The 17921-nt window shown below is 56.7% G+C and overlaps 2 protein-coding genes across 2 annotated transcripts; one reads left to right on the top strand and one right to left on the bottom strand.

The window, feature by feature from the left end:
* The first annotated feature begins 12306 nt into the window (after positions 1–12306).
* Positions 12307–15493, top strand: NCCRP1 (NCCRP1, F-box associated domain containing). Its single transcript, XM_058707450.1, has 6 exons — positions 12307–12614; positions 13215–13277; positions 13362–13413; positions 13998–14093; positions 14682–14820; positions 14953–15493. Exons 1-6 carry the CDS (start codon positions 12356–12358, stop codon positions 15091–15093), a joined length of 750 nt encoding a protein of 249 aa, XP_058563433.1. The 5' UTR covers positions 12307–12355; the 3' UTR covers positions 15094–15493.
* An 839-nt stretch (positions 15494–16332) lies between these two features.
* On the bottom strand, positions 16333–17691 carry SYCN (syncollin). The gene is made up of 2 exons (XM_058707121.1): positions 17282–17691; positions 16333–16496 (listed from the first exon to the last, which is right to left on the bottom strand). Exons 1-2 carry the CDS (start codon positions 17674–17676, stop codon positions 16487–16489), a joined length of 405 nt encoding a protein of 134 aa, XP_058563104.1. The 5' UTR covers positions 17677–17691; the 3' UTR covers positions 16333–16486.
* Between the last annotated feature and the right edge of the window lie 230 nt (positions 17692–17921).

Here is a 17921-nt window from a genome sequence, read left to right as displayed (position 1 = left end):
TCAGACCAATGGTTGTCCCAAGTGTGGTTCCCAGACCAGCAGCATCCCTGGGAACTTGCTGGGAATGCAAATTCCCAGCCCCCTCCCCGCCCTGGCTGAATCAGTGGTCCAGAGGACTGGAAGAGGTGGGCACTCCCCTTTAAGGACATGACCAGAGGTTGCACCATTGCCTCATTGGCCAGAGTTTAGTCACATGGTTTCCTCCAGTGGCAAGGGAGGCTGGGAAATGTAGTCTTTATTCTGGGCAGCTGTGTGTCTGGCTAAAAAGTCTATTAGTGTAGAATTGTGATTCTCCACCTCTGCTGTTCACTAGACTCACTGGGCTTCTCCGGAGAACCCAGAGGCCGACCCACGTGTATTCAGGAGCTTAATATACAATAAGGATGGCCCCACAAAGCAACGAGGGAAAAATAGTTTAATAATAGTGTTGGGGAAATTGGTTCATTTTCTGGAGATAAAAGAAAACTGAACTCCGTACCTAACACCACAACAAAACTCTAGATCTGTGCTGTCCGGGGCAGTAGCCGCTAACCACATATGGCTATTTAATTCTTTTAATTAATGAAGCAAAATGAAGCATTCCGTGCTGTGGCTGCGGTAGCCACATTTGACATCCTCAATTGCCACTTTTAACCAGTGCTACTAATTTGATGGTATAGATATGAAAGCTTTCCATTATCTGAGTTCTATTGGACAAGGTTTCTCTGATGGATTCAGCATCCTCTGAAAAACTATAAAGGTGACAGAGGAAAATACTTGGTGACCAGGAGCAGAGAAGAACTTAAAACTCCACTGGAACAAATTGTAAAGTAAAAAAAAAAAAAAAAATTTAATTTGACTATGTTAAAATTTAAAGCTTTTGTTCAAGGAAGGACATCATGGGCAAATGTAACAGGTTTCAGAATGGGAAGGAATATTTGCAAAGTCTAACATGGAGATTTGTGTGTGTGTGTGTGTGTGTGTGTGTGTGTGTGAGAGAGAGAGAGAGAGAGAAGAGCATGTGAGCGAGCAGGGCAGAGGGAGAGAGCGAGAATCCCAAGCAGGCTCCATGCTGAGTGTGGAGCCCAACTTGCGTCTCCACCCAAAACCCTGGGATCATGACCTGAGCTGAAATCAAGAGACACTCAACTGACTGAGCCACCCAGGTGCCCTGAGAAGATTTTTTTTAATGAGAAAAAGAGTGACCCAAATAGGAAAATGGGCAAGTGGTATAAACAGGCAACTTATAGAAGAAAAAAAATTAAAAAAACACAAAAGACCAATCAGGGTGTGTACAAGAGCACAAACTCAATGGTAATTAGAGGAAGACAACTTTCAACAAGTTGTCACAAGTCTGCTAAAATTAGAGTGTGGTTTAGTCTGATGAAGTAAGTATTGCACATATGTATCTCCCAATAATTCTGCCTCTGGGTGACTTCCCAAAGAAACCATGGGACCGGGAGGGAGCGAGCACGAGGATGTTCGCTGCAGCAGTGTTTATGGGGCAGGAGCAGGAGGCGGCCTGGGTGTCCATCCTAGGGCAGTGCGTGGTAAACACGGGCTGCACACCAGCTCGTGCCGTGCTTAGGACCCAGGGACCAAGTGCGCCCATGGGTAGGGGGAGCCAACCCAGCAACAGAAAAAAGTAAAATCAAGATCTATAGTACCAGGCTACGTGTGTCGATTACAAATTATGGGCATAAAACAATAATATTCATTTTTCAGGATTAAAAACAAGAAAGACTCATTTACATAATGGTATGGCTCCCAGTGGGGAGGAAGGGGGAGGGAGAGGGAACAAAGAGGAAGAATAAATGAACAAGTGAGGGGTTTGGGGAGGAATAAAGACCTTCAAGGTTATGCTGATGGTCTGTCCTATGAACAAAGGGCAACCCTCTTTGGTATGGCTTGGGACCTAGTCACGGGTATTTAAATGAAAATTATCCAGGTGATTATACACACACACACACACACACACACACACACACAGAAAGTGGGGGAGGGGGGACAGAGGATCTGAAGCAGGCTCCACACTGACAGCACAGAGCTTGAGGCAGGGCTCGAACCCATGAACTGTGAGATGACCTGAGCCAAAGTTGGACGCTCAATCGACTAAGCCACCCAGGCACCCCTGTGCAGGTGATTCTAATGCGCAGCCAGGATTGAGAACAGGAACATGGTGTGGGGGCCGCCCAGCACTTTGTCCACCACAGTGTCACTGCTGGGCTCAAACCTCGTGCCTGCCTCCTGCCAACACCCCACAGCTTATGAAGAGGGGCCCAGGAAAAAAAAAAAAAAAAAAAAAGCCCAGGGAAGCATCTCATGCCTTCCCCCATTTCACAGATGTGGAATCATGTCCACAGAGGGTAAGGCCCTGCCCCGGGTCCCGTGGCCTAGGAGGGCCAGGCCTAAAGTCTCAGGTCCCTCGTTGGTTTCTGTGCCAGGCCCTGGGTGGCCCAGACGGTGGGGCTGCAGCATTGAGCACGACAGACATGGTCCAAGAGGCTCAGCCTCCGAGCCCCGGGGAGGCTTTTCCTTGAGAAATCCCCATTTTCACGTGAGAGCTCTTCAGTCTTCAAGGTAGGCAACCGATCTGGCACGTTGAACAGTATCGTGTGGCCCAAGCAAAATCAAGGTCATAACTAACATTCGTCAAAATAGTCCGTGTCCAGGGCTTTGCTGAGCTCCGAGTTTATCTAGTTTAACCCTACAGGGTGTTGAAAGGCGCCCCTTGCGGCCTCCCGGAGATTCGTCCACGCGGAGCCTCCAAATCCCTTCTGTGGAAAAAGGGCCCTTGCGGATGCGATTAAGGGTTTTGAGATGAGATCACCCTGGTTCATCGGGCTGGGCCCTGCATTCAGTGACAACGTCCTGTCCTTAGAAGGGGAAGCGGAGGGAGGTTTGCGATGCCGAGAGAAGGCACGTGAAGACGAGGCGGACACGGGAGGCCTGCAGTGTGAACAGCACTGGCGGCTCCCAGCTGCCAAGAAGATTCTCCCCTGAGAGCCTCAGAGGGGGCAAGACCCTGCTGACGCCTTGATTTTGGACTTCGGCCTCCAGGGCTGTGAGACAGCACCTTTCTGCTGGTTTAAGCCACCAAGTCTGCGGCAATTCCCTTACGGCACTCTGGAAGCTAATACCAGCCTCCCAGGAAGTCACCAACCTGAGGTCACACAGCCAGAAGGTGCGAGAGGCGGGATTCGAACCTAAGCACGCGGTCTGGGATTCTCTGCACATCACTGCCCTGTCACAGCCTCCTGGACTGGGCAGGGCTCCCTTCACTACTGCGCCTGAGGGGCCACAGGACCCAGTTGGAGATTGTCACCGTCTGTCTCCCGGGGGGGCTGGGGGTGGCCAGTCAACTGGACTAGGGCCAGGCCCCAAAAAGGCTCAGGGGAGAGATGGTTGCTCAAGAAGCCTTAGGGCCGAGAGGTGTTGGGGCTGGGAGTGACTCTGGACAGCAAACAGGGTCCAGGTCTGTGGTTTGGGGAGGTGGGGACAGCTCGCGGCCTGTCCCTAGAACGTCAGACGCATCACAGAAGTTTGGGGCCCCCGGGTTCAGCAAAGTTTGAATCTCTCCCTTTCTTCCGCACTCCCTCTCCTCCCTGTACCTTTGTCTCTGTCTCTGTCTCTGTCTCTCTACCTTATTCTATCACTGACTCTTAGTATTTAAGCAGGTAACCCAAACCCATGGAACAAAATGTAAAAGATTCCAAAGGGGATAAATTGCAAAATCAACCCCCCTCCCTCCCCCACCCCCCCCTCCCTGGAGGCGACCCCTGGTACAAGTTTCTCTACAAGTTTCCCGCAATCTCCTTCCAGAAACGTATGGCATGTACCAGGAAATCCCTCCATGCATATGCAGATATGTGTCCTACTTTGCACAAATGTTAGCATAAATGTACACAACCTTCTGTGCTTTGCTTTTTCCTCCCTAACACTCTATGGTGGCGGTGGTTCCTTGTTAGTACGGACACAGCAACCGCACTCCCTGTTGATGGCTAGAGTATCATCCCATGGAGCATATGAACCGTGAGTTACTGAAACAGTCCCTGTTGATGGACTTTTCAGGAAGCTTGCGGTTGTTTGCCGTCCTAAACAATGCCTCGGTACAGATCTTGTACGAATACTTTGTATTTGGCACAATGGGGCGCCTGGGTGGCGCAGTCGGTTAAGCGTCCGACTTCAGCCAGGTCACGATCTCGCGGTCCGTGAGTTCGAGCCCCGCGTCAGGCTCTGGGCTGATGGCTCGGAGCCTGGAGCCTGTTTCTGATTCTGTGTCTCCCTCTCTCTCTGCCCCTCCCCCGTTCATGCTCTGTCTCTCTCTGTCCCAAAAATAAAATAAAAAATGTTGAAAAAAAATTAAAAAAAAAAAAAAAAAAAAAGGGCAAATGTATCTGAAATACACACGCCTTGCCTCTTCCCGCACCTGCCGCTGGACTCCCACCTGCCCTCTGCCCCAGGTAATGCCTTCCGGGTGTCTCTAACCTTCTAGATCCTTCCCTGCCCCTGGCCAAGCTCATCCCAGTCTGTCTTTATCTACACCTCTGTCTCTGTATCTCTTTGCTTCCCTCCCCACCACTCTCCCCTCCTCCTCTTCCTCTCTCCCTCTGCCCCTCCCATTTCCCTCCTACCCAACTCATCCCTGCCTCTCTGTCGCCCCCTGCAGGACGAAGCTGGCTCCCCGCATCCTCCACCAGACTCTCTCCCATCCCCTGCCCCCTCCCGACCTGGCTGGGCTTCCCCACCCCCTGCATCCCTGGTGGAAAACCTACCGTCTGTTTCTCAAGGGCCCCTGGTACCTGCCCTCCAAGAACCCCACCATTCTCTCTCAACCAGTAGGATTGGGCCCTGGGGGTGATACTGGTTTTGCCGTGGAAGCGGTGGGAGCTAGACTCATGCACGTTGGATGCGGTTCCTTGACTGGATGGAGCCTCGTCCTCCTGCCTTCTTGTCCTCCCTGCTCAGCAAACAGAGCAACCAGTCTGTCGGCCCTGAGCTAAAAACAAAACAAAACAAAAAAAACAAACCCGCCCAAGGCCCTGCCCTGGTGAGGCAGACATTCTCATGGGGTGACACGGTTCATGACCAAGTGAACATATCCACATACTCATAGGTATTTCTAAATCATACAAAATTCAAGAAAGAAAGAACGGGGTGTGACGACAGAGAATAACAGGGGGTGGGAAACTGACCTTGGCTGGGGAGGGCCCAGGTTGCTATTTATGCACCGGTAGGGAACAATTGCCAGGATATACTGTTGGGTAGAATAAAGGCAGAAAGGTGTGTGTTATGAAGAGGTGACGTTTGAAGGGAAGATGGAGTGGAAGGCCTGGTAGGCAAAAGGGGCAGCCTGTGCAAAGGCCCTGAGGTAGAAAGGAAGTTGGAAGGTCAAGGACCAGCAAAAATATGGGATACCACGAGTGAGGGGAGAGTGTGGGCTACCTCGGATAGCACTGTGGAGAGGAGTTAGCTCAATATTATAGATGAGGAACCAAGGCTTGGAGAAGGAAAGTCCTTCGCCCAAGGACACACAGCGTAAGGGTGGCGACTGTTGAGCTCAGGCAACCTTATGGTCAACCACCAGCCAGTGGTTCCTAGTGTGGGATCCCGGGCCAGCATCACCTGTTGGCCCACCCCAGAACTACCGAATCAGAAACTCGGGGTGGGAGCAGAGTTTGGAGCCCAACAGTCTGCGATTAATAAGCCTTCTAGAAGATTCTGACACATAGTCAAATTTGAGAACCACTGAACCAGGCTCTCTTGCCTTCCCAGACCTCTGAGGAGGTCCTCTGAGGGATCCCTGTCTGTCGTGGGTTGCATGGCGACAAATGGCAGTCCCCCAAAAGACATGTCCCCAACCTAGTCCCCAGAATCCGTGAATGCTACCTTACTTGGAAAAAGGGTTTTTATAGATATAATTAGGTTGGAGAGCTTGAGGTGGAAAGGTCATCCTGGATTAGTCAGGTGGGCCCTTGATGTAATGACAAATGTCACTGACCTATGCGAGTGAGGCAGAGGGGCCTGGGTGGCTCAGCCTGTTGAGCGTCCGACTCTTGATCTCAGCTCATGTCATGATCTTGTGGTTCGTGGGATCGAGCCCCACACTGGACTCTGCCCTGACAGCAAAAAGCCTGCTTGGGATTCTCTCTCTCCCTCTCTCTGCCCCTCCCCCCTCAAAATAAATTAACTTTAGGGGGAAAAAAGAGCGAAGCAGTGGGAAATCTGAGAGTGAAGAGGAAGCAGCATGACCACAGAGGCAGAGGTTAGAGCGAGGTGGCCACAAGCCACGGAACACGGCAGCCACCAAAAGGCACGAGAGGCAAGGAAGGATTCTCCCCTAAAGCCTCTGGAGGGAGCGAGACCCTGCCGACCCCTGATTTCGGATTTAGAATAAGCTTCTGTTGTTTCAGGCCACCATGTGTGTGCTCATTGGCTGTGCAGCCCTAGGAAAGTCGTACACCGTGTGTAATGGGGCAGACGGACCGACAGACCCCAGCGGGACTTCCCACCTGGGACGAGATGGAGCCCTGTCACCGTGCCCAGCACAGCCTTCATCTGTCCTCCTTCTGAGGGCTCTGAATCCTAGGAATGGCAGTTGGAGCTGCCGGAATGCAGAGAGGGGGCAGGGGCGGTGTCCGGGTAGCTCGGGACCAGCTCCATGACTTAGAGACTGGACTGCTAACCAGGATCCCCTCTGAGGCCTTTGGGGCTACGGGAGGGGTTTTAAGGAGAGCAGAGCCATGGTCAGATGGCTGGTAAGAAGGGTCCCACTGGGGGCCAGGTACTAGCATGAGGACCTTGGACCCCAACCTCAGCCACCCTCCCTGGGGATGCAGACTCTGGGGCCAGCCCGCTGGGGTTCAAATCTCAGTTCTGCCACGTCCTGGCTGGGTGACCTTGGGCAAGTCACTTTACCTCTCCGTGCCCCAGTTTCCTCCCAGTGAAGTGGGCTTAATAATAACAATACCTACCGCAGTGAGTGCGTTACGTGAATACACACGAGCGCATTGGGCAGTGTCTGGTCCAGAGTAAGCGCTCCATAATTGCAATCATTATTGTTGTTATATCTCATTATTTTCTTCCGCTGTCGACACGGTGGTGCCTCCCAGATCTGGGTCTCAGCCCTGATCTGTCCCTCAACTGTGGCCTCGTATATCCAGTCACCGCCTGGCACCGTCCCTTTGGATGTCCTGCACTTCACACAACCGACATACAACGCTCGATTTCCTGTCTCTCCTCCCCAAGCCCGCATCTGTCCCGCCTTCCATATTCCCCTCTCTGATAATGGTGCCACCATCTGTCCACGGCCCAGGGCCAATCAAGAGGGGATACTGAACCTGTCCTCTGCCTGTCATTCCATGACCCCGCCCTGGTCCTGTCCACCCTCATCTGCCTCCTCGCTGTTCCCCTGACCACTCTCAGCCAGAGATCATTTCCCAGCTGAGACCTTCCCTGGGGTCTCATTTAGAATGTATTCCACCTACCTACCTACCGCTCCCTACCTAAGCTGCCCCCCAATCCCTTACATTCCTCTGTTCCAGCTGCCTGGGCCTCCCTGCTGTTCCCCAAACACACTAAGCTTGGTCCCACCCCAGGGCCTTTGCACTTGGTGTTCCTGCTGCTTGGATAGGCTCAGCTCTTTCCCTTTCTTCAGGTCTCCACTCGAATGTCACCTCCTTCGAGAAGTCCTCCCTAACTACCCTAGTTAAAGCAGGCTTCCTGCTCCTCTCCTCCGTCCTCACAGTCTGTTCTTTTTCCTCAAAGCACTTGATGCTGTTTGTTAATTAACCAGCTACCCCTGGACTTGTTGAAGTCCATACCTCCCCCGACAAGGCCGGAGGCTCCATGAGGACAGGAATCTGTCTGTTCTTCCACATTATCTCCCCAATGCACAGGGCTGGGGGATATAAGTATAGTGGTACTTGATAAGTATTATTACTTATTATTATGTAATACTTAAGTATTTGTTAAAAGAATAAGAGGTAGAAAGGCAATGGGAAGCCAGGGATCCTTGTTTGCTTTGCATATATTTTTTTCTTCACACGAATAGTAGCATATAAGGTCCCCTGTCGGTCACCTCACTTTTTTCACTTAATAAGCTTGTAGATAATTTCTTATTAGTATGTAGAGAGAGTTGCCATATTCTTTTTGTTTTGCTTCTTACTGAGGTATAATTTACAATACAACACACCCATTTTATTTTATTCTGTTAATGTTTATTTATTTTGAGACCCAGAGAGTGCGCGCGGGGGAGGGGGAGGGGCAGAGAGAGCTCGGGAGAGAGAGAATCCCAAGCAGGCTCCGGCTCGAACCCACGAACGGTGAGATCATGACCTGAGCCGAAGTCAAGAGTCGGACGCCTGACTGAGCCACCCAGGCGCCCCCCACCCCCCAAATACACCCATTTTAAACACACCGCTGGGCGAGTTTTGACAAACGTATTCACACACATATATAACCACCACCACTAAGACAGAACTGCCTCATCCTCCCAGAAAGCACCGCCCCCCCCCCCCCCCCCCCGCCTCGTGCTTCTTTAAAGGGGACCCTCCTGGGTCCAGGGAGCCACCAACCTCCCTTCTTGGATTCTAGGTGACTGCCGCCTCTTCCGGCATTTTCCCTAAGTGGAACCGCAGAGCACGTCCACTTTTTTGCTTGGCATTTGCCACTCTGCGCGACAGTGTGTGGTTTTGTGCGCGCGCTTGTATGTTTCGATGCTTTATCCCTTTTCCTTACTGAGAAGAGAGAGCATGAGCACCTTGTGCTGTTCTCAGCTTGGAGCTGTTATGAAAAAGCGTGGCGTGTGGGCCTTTGTGTGGACCTGTCCACCCAGGGGCCCCACGTATCTGACTCTTGATCTCGGCTCAGGTCATGACCTCACAGTTCATGAGCTCCAGCCCCGCGTTGAGCTCTAGGCCGACAGTGTGGGGCCTGCTTGGGATTCTCTCTCTGTCTCTCTCTTTCTCTCTGCCCCTCCCCTCCTCTCTCTCCCTCTCTCTCAAAATAAATACACTTAAAAAAATTGTCGAAGTGATTTCCAAAGTGGTCCCGCCATTGCTCATGGTCTTGAATGTTTGGTGACCCATGAGAGGTGCCCTTGAAGAGGGGCGCTATGTCGGTCACCCAGGCCTCAGCCTGTATGGAAGATGGGTCCCCACACTAAGACCTTTATTCCTTGAAGGTGGAGACAGGGGGACATTTGAGGTCTAATGTTGAAAGCCGCTTGGCTTTGCAGGGCCCCGGGTTGTGGCCTGGATTCCTCAGATTTAAGTAAGAATGTTTCTCATAGGAGTGTCAGGGGGAGAGGTGCTTCTGAAATTTTGGATTCTGGGACCCAGAGGGATTGAGTCAGGCGCCTGGGAGTGGCACCTGGGAAGACACATTCTGCATAAGCTCCCTGTGTGAGTCTGACATGCTGCAAAGTTTGGGACATGGAGTCTGGGGGGTGGGGGTGGTGAGTGAGGGGGAAAGTCATTCAAGGTGGAAAGAACTTTGGGAACAAAATCCCTGATGGGAGAGCACAGGTTATGGGGGCAGGGACCAGAAATCCGGGCCTCGAATGTCAGTCCAAGAGTTCCTGAGGGCACTGGGGAGCCATGGTGGTTTTAAGTGGGGGGAGTGTCTGCTTGGGTTTGGGCTCTTGTAGGACCCCTCTGACTGTATCCGTGTGTGTGTGTGTGTGTGTGTGTGTGTGTGTGTGATATAGAAGGGGGTGAGGACCCAGGAAGGAGACGATGTGAAGTGTGGTGTGGAAACCATGACAGGCCAGGGGAGCAGGCGGGGCAGGGGTGTAGACCCCACTCTACACACTCCTTGCCGCTCTTCCTTTTAGGTCTCTGGCCCCAGGCCACTCCCTGCCTTGGATTCTGACCCAGGAACAACTGTGACTCCCCTCAAAAGACACTCCCGCTCTTCTCTGCCCTTCCTCTTCCTCCTCCCCCACCCCTGTTCCTGTGCTCCCTCTCCAGTGAGGACAGGTGGGCAGGCGGCCAGATGTGGGTGTGTGTTGTGTGCTTGTGGCCGCCGGGGGAGTGTCTCTGACCGTGCATGTGCCAGGAGCTCTGCGAGTTTTTGGGAAACCCCTGAGGCCTTCCTGGTGCATCTGGGTGGCAGCCCTTGAGGGCAACAGTTGGTCGGCTCCCTCCCATCCATGGGTCCTGCTTGCCACCGCGCCCCCCCCCCCACCCCCCCCAACGGCCGCCCTCGACCCTGGCTAATTCTCACCTTTCCCAGGACAGGTCATCTCACCTCTTGCCTCAGTTTCCCAATCTCTGAATGAAGGAACCATGGCTAGATCCCCCCTACCCGGGCTTGTTGTGAGGTTCCATGAGTTAAAGACAGACACCCAGTAAATGTGACCATCAACTCTCGCGTGCTTCTGTGCGGGCCAGTATTCCTCCCTGGGGGTGGGGGGATTTGATTCTGTGTCCCTGTCCGTGTGCCTCCGTGGAAACTCTGGTGTATCTACCTGTCGACCCGCCAGCTGTGCAACCTCGGATGAGTTACTAGACCTCTCTGCGTCTCCGGTTCCTCATCTGCAAAACGGGTGCAATGACGGACTCCATTTCCTAGGGAGGATGCGGCGATCGAGTTAATTACTCCACCTAAAGAACGCGGAACAATGCCTGGCACGCAAGCAGCCCTCAATTACACGAGCAGCTTCATTCGGGTGTGAGCTCAACTCTGAGTGTCTGGAACGTGTGTCTGTCCGCATCTTGCAGGAATCCGGGGCAGGAAGTGCCCGTGGAAGCATACGGGGTTATTTAGGGCAGCATGGGACCAGGCCTGTGAGGGTGGCCTCTCTTTCCTCATCTGTGAAATGGGAATAACAACACACCCCACACGGGGTCGGTGCGCCGGCAACACAGGCACTGGGTGCGCAGGGCCGGGCCGCAGCGCCACCCCTGTGTGCTGCCGCCTTTCCTGGGTCTCCAAAGCGCAGATAATAGGGGCGTCCACCTCCCCTGTTGCTGGAGGACGAAATGAACCCATAAGCACTTAGAACAGCACCTAGTACACAGGAAGCACCCACTGTGAAAACTGTCGCCGGTAATCCGTGCAGAACTCTGTGCCTGTGCTTGCCTGGGCCGGTGTGGGACGGGGCCCCGGAGGATGTGGCCGCGGGCATCCGGCCCTACAGGTTCCTCCGGCACCCCACTTCCTCCGCACCCCGACCTCTTGCCCCCACCATCGCCCTACCCCTCACTCCAAAATCCCCAGGACCTCTGAGGAAAGAGGGGTTGGCAGTGCGTAACCCCTGCCCCTGTCCCGGGAAGGGGTACAGGCCCCCCCAAACCCAGGTGGGGTTGCTGCTCCCCTCTCTGCTGCTCTCTCAGGGCTTCCCTGGGGTCCCCCATCTCGTGCCTTCACATCTGTCCCTCTGCATCTCTCTCTGAAAAAAAAGTTTATTGGGGCACCTGGGAGGCTCAGTCAGTTAAGCATCAGACTACGGCTCAGGTCGTGATCTCGCGGTCTGTGAGTTCGAGTCCGGTGTCTGGCTCTGCTGACAACTCAGAGCCTGAAGCCTGTTTCAGATTCTGTGTCTCCCTCCCTCTCTGCCCCTCCCCCCCCCCATTTTCTCTCTCTCTCTCTCTCTCTCTCTCTCTCTCTCTCTGTCTCTCACTCTCTCTCTAAAGTTTATTTATTTTGAGAGAGAGAGAGAGAGAGAGAGAGTGCGTGCAGGGCAGATAGGGAGAAAGGGAGAATCCCAAGCAGACTCCGCACCATCAGCACAGAGCCCTAAGCGGGGCTCGAACTCACAAACTGTGAGATCATGACCTGAGCTGAAATCAAGGCGCTTACCTGACTCAGCCACCCGGGTGCCCCTGTCAGGGTCCCAAGGGTATGGCCCAGGTGAGGGGGGAGGAGGAAGCAGCAGAGGTAGGACCTCCCCCCACCTCCTACCCTCTGGATGAGAACGGGGTGGGGGCAGGAGGGGGTCTTCCTCAATTGACCTCTGAACCCCGCCATGCCAGATCTTGATGAGGGCGGGGAGCCCTGGTATTAGCTCTTTTGTCACACGCTTCTCCCAGGGCCAATGCCTGGGCCCTCGGCCGGCCCCGGGGAAACTGCGGCAGGAGGCTTGGGAAACTGAAGCGGGGCTGGGCGCCTGGACTCCTGGGTCCCGGCGGAGGAGAGGACCCGGACTCCTGGTCTGAAGGGGCAGGGGACTGGGGCCCCGGACTCCTAAGTCTGAGGGCGGAGGGCCTGGGACCGAGGGCCTTCCCCCCAACACACCCGTCTCTTAAATGCCCGCCGAGCGCCCCGCCCCTCCCGCCCCCAGTTAACCCCGAGCCCCGCGGCCGAGCCCGGCACAGTCGCCCGGAGCCCACAGACCGAGCAGGTGCGCGACCTACACGCGCTCGACAGCGGGATGGACACCGACCAGCCCGAGAGCCCCCGGGAGCCGCCGTCCCCGCCCCCGCCGCCGTCGCCGCCGTCGCCGCCGTCCCCCGCGCCCCCCGAGTCCCCCCGGCCCGAGCAGCCGTCGGAGGCCTGCGCCCGGCAGCTGCTGCTGGAGGAGTGGGGGCCGCCCGGCGGGAGCCTGGAGCTGCCCTCCCGCCTCACCTGGAAGCTGCTGTTCCTGCGGCGGCCGCTCTACCGCAACCTGCTGCGCTCGCCCAACCCCGAAGGTGCGGGACCCGCAGGGCACCCGGCCCCGAGGCCCCGCCTCTTCCGCCGCGCGCGGCACCCTCGCAGCCCTCCGTCTCTCCTTCTCTGCCCTTCTCGCTTTCTCTGCATCCTTCCCCGGCTCTCCCGTCATTGTGCCCCTCTCCGTCTCCTGGCGCCTCTCTTCGTCCCACCTTGCACGGCCCTCTGTCTCTGTCTGTATCATTTGCCCCTGCTATGTCCCCTTGTGTCTCTTTGTCTTACCCCGTATCTCTACCTCTCCCTGCCTCCCTCCGCCTGTATTTCTGTCTCTTTCTCTACGTGCCTCTCTTTCTCTCTCGGTCCCTCTGTCTGTCACACCAGGACGCCCTCCTCCTTCCACCCTCCCTCTTCACCGCACCGTCGCTTTCCCCCCCCCGGACATTCTCAGGGCTCTGGCAAGGCTCTGACTCACACGTCGCTGCCAGGCAGGTCCGGTCTGGCACAGATTCCTGCCCTTCCAGCGGAGCCCTCGGGGGGGAGGGAGTCCGGTGGAGGCGGGTAGGGGTGGGACGGGGTGGGGTGGGGGGGCGCTGGAGGCAATTTCAGCCTGCCTGAGGCTCCACTCACCTTGTGCATTTCAGGCATCAACATTTATGAGCCAGCACCCCCTACTGGTCCCACCCAGCAGCCCCTGGAGACTCTGGGTGAGTGCTGGTGGCGGCGCCCGAGGGGAGGGGACAGTTCTGGAGAATGTGCTTGTTCTAACGCTCTGCTCCTCCACCTGCCAGGCAACTTCCACGGCTGGTACATTAGGACCGAGAAGCTCCAGCAGAACCTCAGGTGAGCGGCCGGGATGCGTGTGGCCTGCAGTTGGTTCCCTGCCCCAGGGTCTCGCTGCGGGCCCTAGAGAAACTGACTTTGCCCCTCTGGGCTTCAGTCTCCTGCTCGGTGCACAGGCTTTGGCATAAAAGAATGCTCACAAAACACAAGGGAGGGTCTGGCTGGCTAGGTCCCGCCCACATGTAGTAGATGTTCAATAAATAACAGGTCTTAGTGTTGTTTTCTCCACTCCCCCCCCCGCCCCGCCCCGGGAGAGGGAGTCACCAGGCCACTATTGATTCTCCATCAAACCGAGCCTCATTTCTGCACATTAGGGGAGACGGTGTAACTCAGGGGCTCAGTCACACGCGCCTGGGTTGGGATCCCTAAGGCCAGTGACTTCCCTTCTTGAGCCTCTGTTTCTTGTCTGCATCATGGGGTTCCAAAGGAATGGCCCTCAGAGGGGAATAGAGGAACCCTCAAGGTGCTGACTGAGTGCTCGGCGCCCTTATGTGGGTGCCCTTGATGTCTCTGCGAGGGCACTAGGACCCCAGCACATCCCAGGCCTCACCGCCCCCCCCTCCCCCAACTGCCCTGTCCCGCAGCTGGACCGTGAAGCAGCAGTGTGTGGATCTTATGGCCGAGGGCCTCTGGGAGGAGCTCCTCGACGATGAGCAGCCAGACATCACAGTCATGGACTGGTACGTGCCCCTGCCCGGCCAGCCTGTCCCCGCCAGCTCACGGGATGGGCTCCCGGATGTGGAAACCTCACCTTTCCTCCCCTTTGGTCTGAGCTCATCACCAAGACCGGCTCGCCCGCTGCAGGACCCAGCCCCGCCCACTGCACTAGCCCCTTCGCCCTGAGACTCCCAGCTTTTGAGATGGGCCAGGCCGGAGGCCGGTCCTTCTTTCTGAGATGCTCGGCACCCCCTGTTCTCGAGATAAAGCCCTTATCCTTTGGGGTTCCGTCACGCATGGTTACACAAGAATCCTTTCCTGACTACCCTCGAGCTGGGGCAGACACATTATGCATTATGTGCCCCCAGACCTCCCCCCTCCCAGCCCCCACCATTCTTGGTTTCACTGGTGACAGGTCTGCCTCCCCCATCAGACTGTGACTCCCACAAGGGCGGGGTGTGGGGCCATCTTGCTGTGTGGCCAGCACTGCCCGGCCCCGGGTGCACAGAGTGGGTGCCAGTGAGCGTGTGCTGAATGGCCATCAGGGCCAGGGGTTAGGGCCGGGACGTCGGGGCCGCAGTGGCAGCTGAAGGCTTGGACCCCACCCCCAGGTACGAGGACAGCCGGCTGGACACGTGTGTCTATGAGCTGCACGTCTGGCTGCTGGCAGCCGACCGCCGCACGGTCATCGCGCAGCACCATGTGGCCCCCCGGGCCTCCGGGAGAGGCCGCCCCGGCTGCTGGATCCAGGTGAGGCTCTGTCCCCGGCTGCCATCCCCAGACACGTGTTCCTGTCACCTCAGAGAGGGCAGAGGGCAGGGTAGGGTAGGGATCGCAGGTCCCTAACAAGGACTTCTCCCCTAACCCTGGGTGCTGCTACAGGTGTCCCACGTGTTCCGCCAGTATGGCCCTGGCGTGCGCTTCGTCCACTTCCTGCACAAGACCAAGAACCGGATGGAGCCTGGGGGGCTGCGGCGGACGAGGGTGACGGACTCCTCCGTGTCCGTGCAGTTCAGGGAGTGACTGGCAGACTCCGGGCCTGTTCTGACCCCCGGTGTCACTTGTGCACAGCCTTGACACTTTACCCGATCCCTTGGCACCTCCCTGACCCTTCGGCTCTGTGGCCTTCTCTTCGCACCTTCCTGGTGCTCACCACCACCTGTTCCCTTAATCCCTTCATGACCCCTCAGCTTCTCCTTGATCGCTGACCACCTCCTGGGCCCCTTATTCCTGCCTGGCCCTCGGCTCCCCGCTTGGCATCCTCCCACACCCTTGGACGTCTGACTCGTTGGCATCGCTTCCGCACTCTCTGAGCTCCATGAGGGCAGCGGCCACTTCCTCCTGAGTTAGTGCCCGGCAGGCAGTAGGTGCTTCGCGCATCCTTGTGGATCGATGAATAAATGCGTGTGCGCGGGGATGCGGAGTCTTTTCCCTGGCGTTTGCTTCTTCAGAATGTCACTGAGTTCACACCGTGATTTTCCAGCACCCCACAACCCCTGTGCCCTTCGCACCTCCCTTGACCGCTGATCTCTCCACATGTCCCCAGTTTACAGCCTCTTGGGGCCCCCACCTGCCTCTTCTCTGGCATCTCTTAGTCTCAGACTGTTCCCCTTCTCCCCGCACCCCCAAGTTCTCAACCCCTAGAGCCGTCCCCATATCTTTTCCCCCAAGACCCTCATTTCTCCACCTCAGTCCTCCAGAGCCCCCGAACCCAGCAAGGTATGGTATCCATCCGGGGCCATCATGCTGGGGACAGTGGCGGGACAGACTGCAAATCTGAACTAAAATTTTTTCCATGTTGGGGAAAAAGAGATTGAAAGTCTTTAACCACCCCTAAACCCGGGGCTCTGGCCAGATCACGCAGGAGACCCCGGTCTTAGCCTGGGCAGGGTCCTTGGAGGCCTCCTGCTGTTCCATGCGTGAATCCTGAGGGAATCTGGAGGTCCCTGGCAGGCCAGAACAGCTGGGGGTGGGGGTGGGGGTGGACATTCAGGGGAGGGCTATCTACCAAAAAGTGTGGGAAGCATTTGAACGTTTAACAGTCAGCCAGCGGTACATGTCACACGCGTGTCCTGTGGATGTGTGCCTTTGTGCACACCTAAATCCATGGCAGAATCTATGAGTATGTCCCCACCTACAGCATTGTCCCAAGTATAGGCTGATGCAGGCCTCACCACCCTGCTCTCTCCCCCGAACCCCCCCCCCCGACCGCCCTTTCCAGGGTGGACTTGGGCCCCAAGCACGAGTAGATGGCAGGCAGGGTAACTTCACAAGCACACTCTATATTGCAGGGAAGACAGGGTGGGGAGGGGGCAGGAAGAAAGTTCTCTCCTCCTGGGACTTGGGGCCTTCAGCATACCCCGGGTGAGGGGCCTCTGCACTCTGTGGGGGTTGGACACGAGGTACCTCTAAGGCATCAGTAACACCTGCAACAGAGTCAAAAATTGTCACCAGCGGGGGATGCCAGGGGCTCAGAGATCCAGGGTGTGGGGGCTTCCGAAAGCCTGAGATGGGGTGGGGGGCTGGGGCTGGGGTCTGAGTTCAGGACCTAGGTGTCCTGGGAGCTCAGGGCGCTCTTGCAGGGGGAGGAACCCAACAGGTGGAGAGAGCTCTGGCTCGGTGTAGGGCCCCAGGGTCTGTGAGCTTGCATGCGAGAGTGCAGAGTGGGCTCAGGGGCCTCCAAAGTTGGGTCTGGAGGACTCCAGAACCCTAGCAGGGCCTCCTGGGACTGGTTTCCAGGGCGGAGGCCCATCTAGAGGGTCTAGGTGGATGGGGAGCATGAGGGTAGCCGGAGGCTTCCTGGAACTGGGTTTGGGGTCTTGCAGTGGGTCAGTTTAGAGTCTGGGAGTCCCAGAGTTGGGTCTGGGAGCTCCAGGACCCGACGATCTGGGGGTGGGACGACTGGCTTCGGTTCTGGGGGCTCCAGGGTGAGAGGATTGGTGGCTCCCCATCCCCAAGCCAGGCCTAGGACTGCCAGGCTCTGGACGGATCCGCAGGTGGAGGATTCAGGAAGGTGGGAGGCGGGCTGGAGGGTGGGGTCAGCTTCTGAGTCCGGGAATCCCAGAGCTGGGTCTGAAGGGCATGGCCTTGCTGGGGGGAGGGTGTGGGGAGGGGAAGGGGGTCCTCCGGGATTGGTTCTAGGGATTGGTTCTAGGGAGTCCCCACGTGGGTCGGGGGCGCCGCGTGGCGGGGCCGGGGCGCGGGCGGGCACCTGCAATAGAGCGACGCGATGGTGTTGGACCAGTCTCCGAAGATGCCCTTGCGGAACTCTTCCAGGCGCGGGTAGGCGCCGGCCGAGAACTTGCGCGTCTTGCCGGCCTTGCCGCGCAGGGACCACACGGTGAGCTCGCAGCGCGGGGCCACCACGAGCGAGGAGGCGGCGTTGTTCCAGTCGGCGGGCAGGAAGGGCAGGTCGGTGCCCGGCTCCACCGACAGCTCGGCGCCCCCGCAGCAGTTCTCGTAGTAGGGGTCGCTCTTGTCGTAGAGCTTGGCGCACGTGCGCGTCCCGTCCGGCCTCTTGAGGTCGGCGGGCAGCGGGCAGGCGGCTCGGATGCCGGGGACGGCCACCAGGGCCAGGGCCAGCAGCAGGGGGCACAGCGGGGACATGGCGACACTTCGGGCCGCGTCCCTGCGAGCTTTTATGCGCCTGACCCGTGGGAAGGGAGAAGCTGCGAGATAAGGACGCCCTCCCTCGCCTCCCCCGCGGGGAGGCCTTCCTAACCGAGGCCGGAAACCCACAGCCGATGAACACGATTTGTATACAACCTAGTAACTTTCACGTGGCAAACGTTATTTTTAAAAAGTCGATTAACAGGACTTGAGGACGAGTCTCTTGTAACTGGAGGGCAGCA

Source organism: Neofelis nebulosa, chromosome 17 (assembly GCF_028018385.1).
Source record: "Neofelis nebulosa isolate mNeoNeb1 chromosome 17, mNeoNeb1.pri, whole genome shotgun sequence".
NCBI lineage: Eukaryota > Metazoa > Chordata > Mammalia > Carnivora > Felidae > Neofelis > Neofelis nebulosa.
Note: the sequence above shows the minus strand (reverse complement) of the source record. Positions and strands in the feature narration are given on the sequence as shown.

Bases quoted from the DNA above. Each gene is read 5' to 3' on its own strand.
- NCCRP1 (XM_058707450.1), top strand. From the start codon at position 12,356: ATGGACACCGACCAGCCCGAGAGCCCCCGGGAGCCGCCGTCCCCGCCC. The intron at 13,278-13,361 runs GTGAGTGCTGGT...TCCACCTGCCAG, and splicing joins GCAGCCCCTGGAGACTCTGG to GCAACTTCCACGGCTGGTAC. The intron at 14,094-14,681 runs GTACGTGCCCCT...CCCCACCCCCAG, and splicing joins GACATCACAGTCATGGACTG to GTACGAGGACAGCCGGCTGG.
- SYCN (XM_058707121.1), bottom strand. From the start codon at position 17,676: ATGTCCCCGCTGTGCCCCCTGCTGCTGGCCCTGGCCCTGGTGGCCGTC.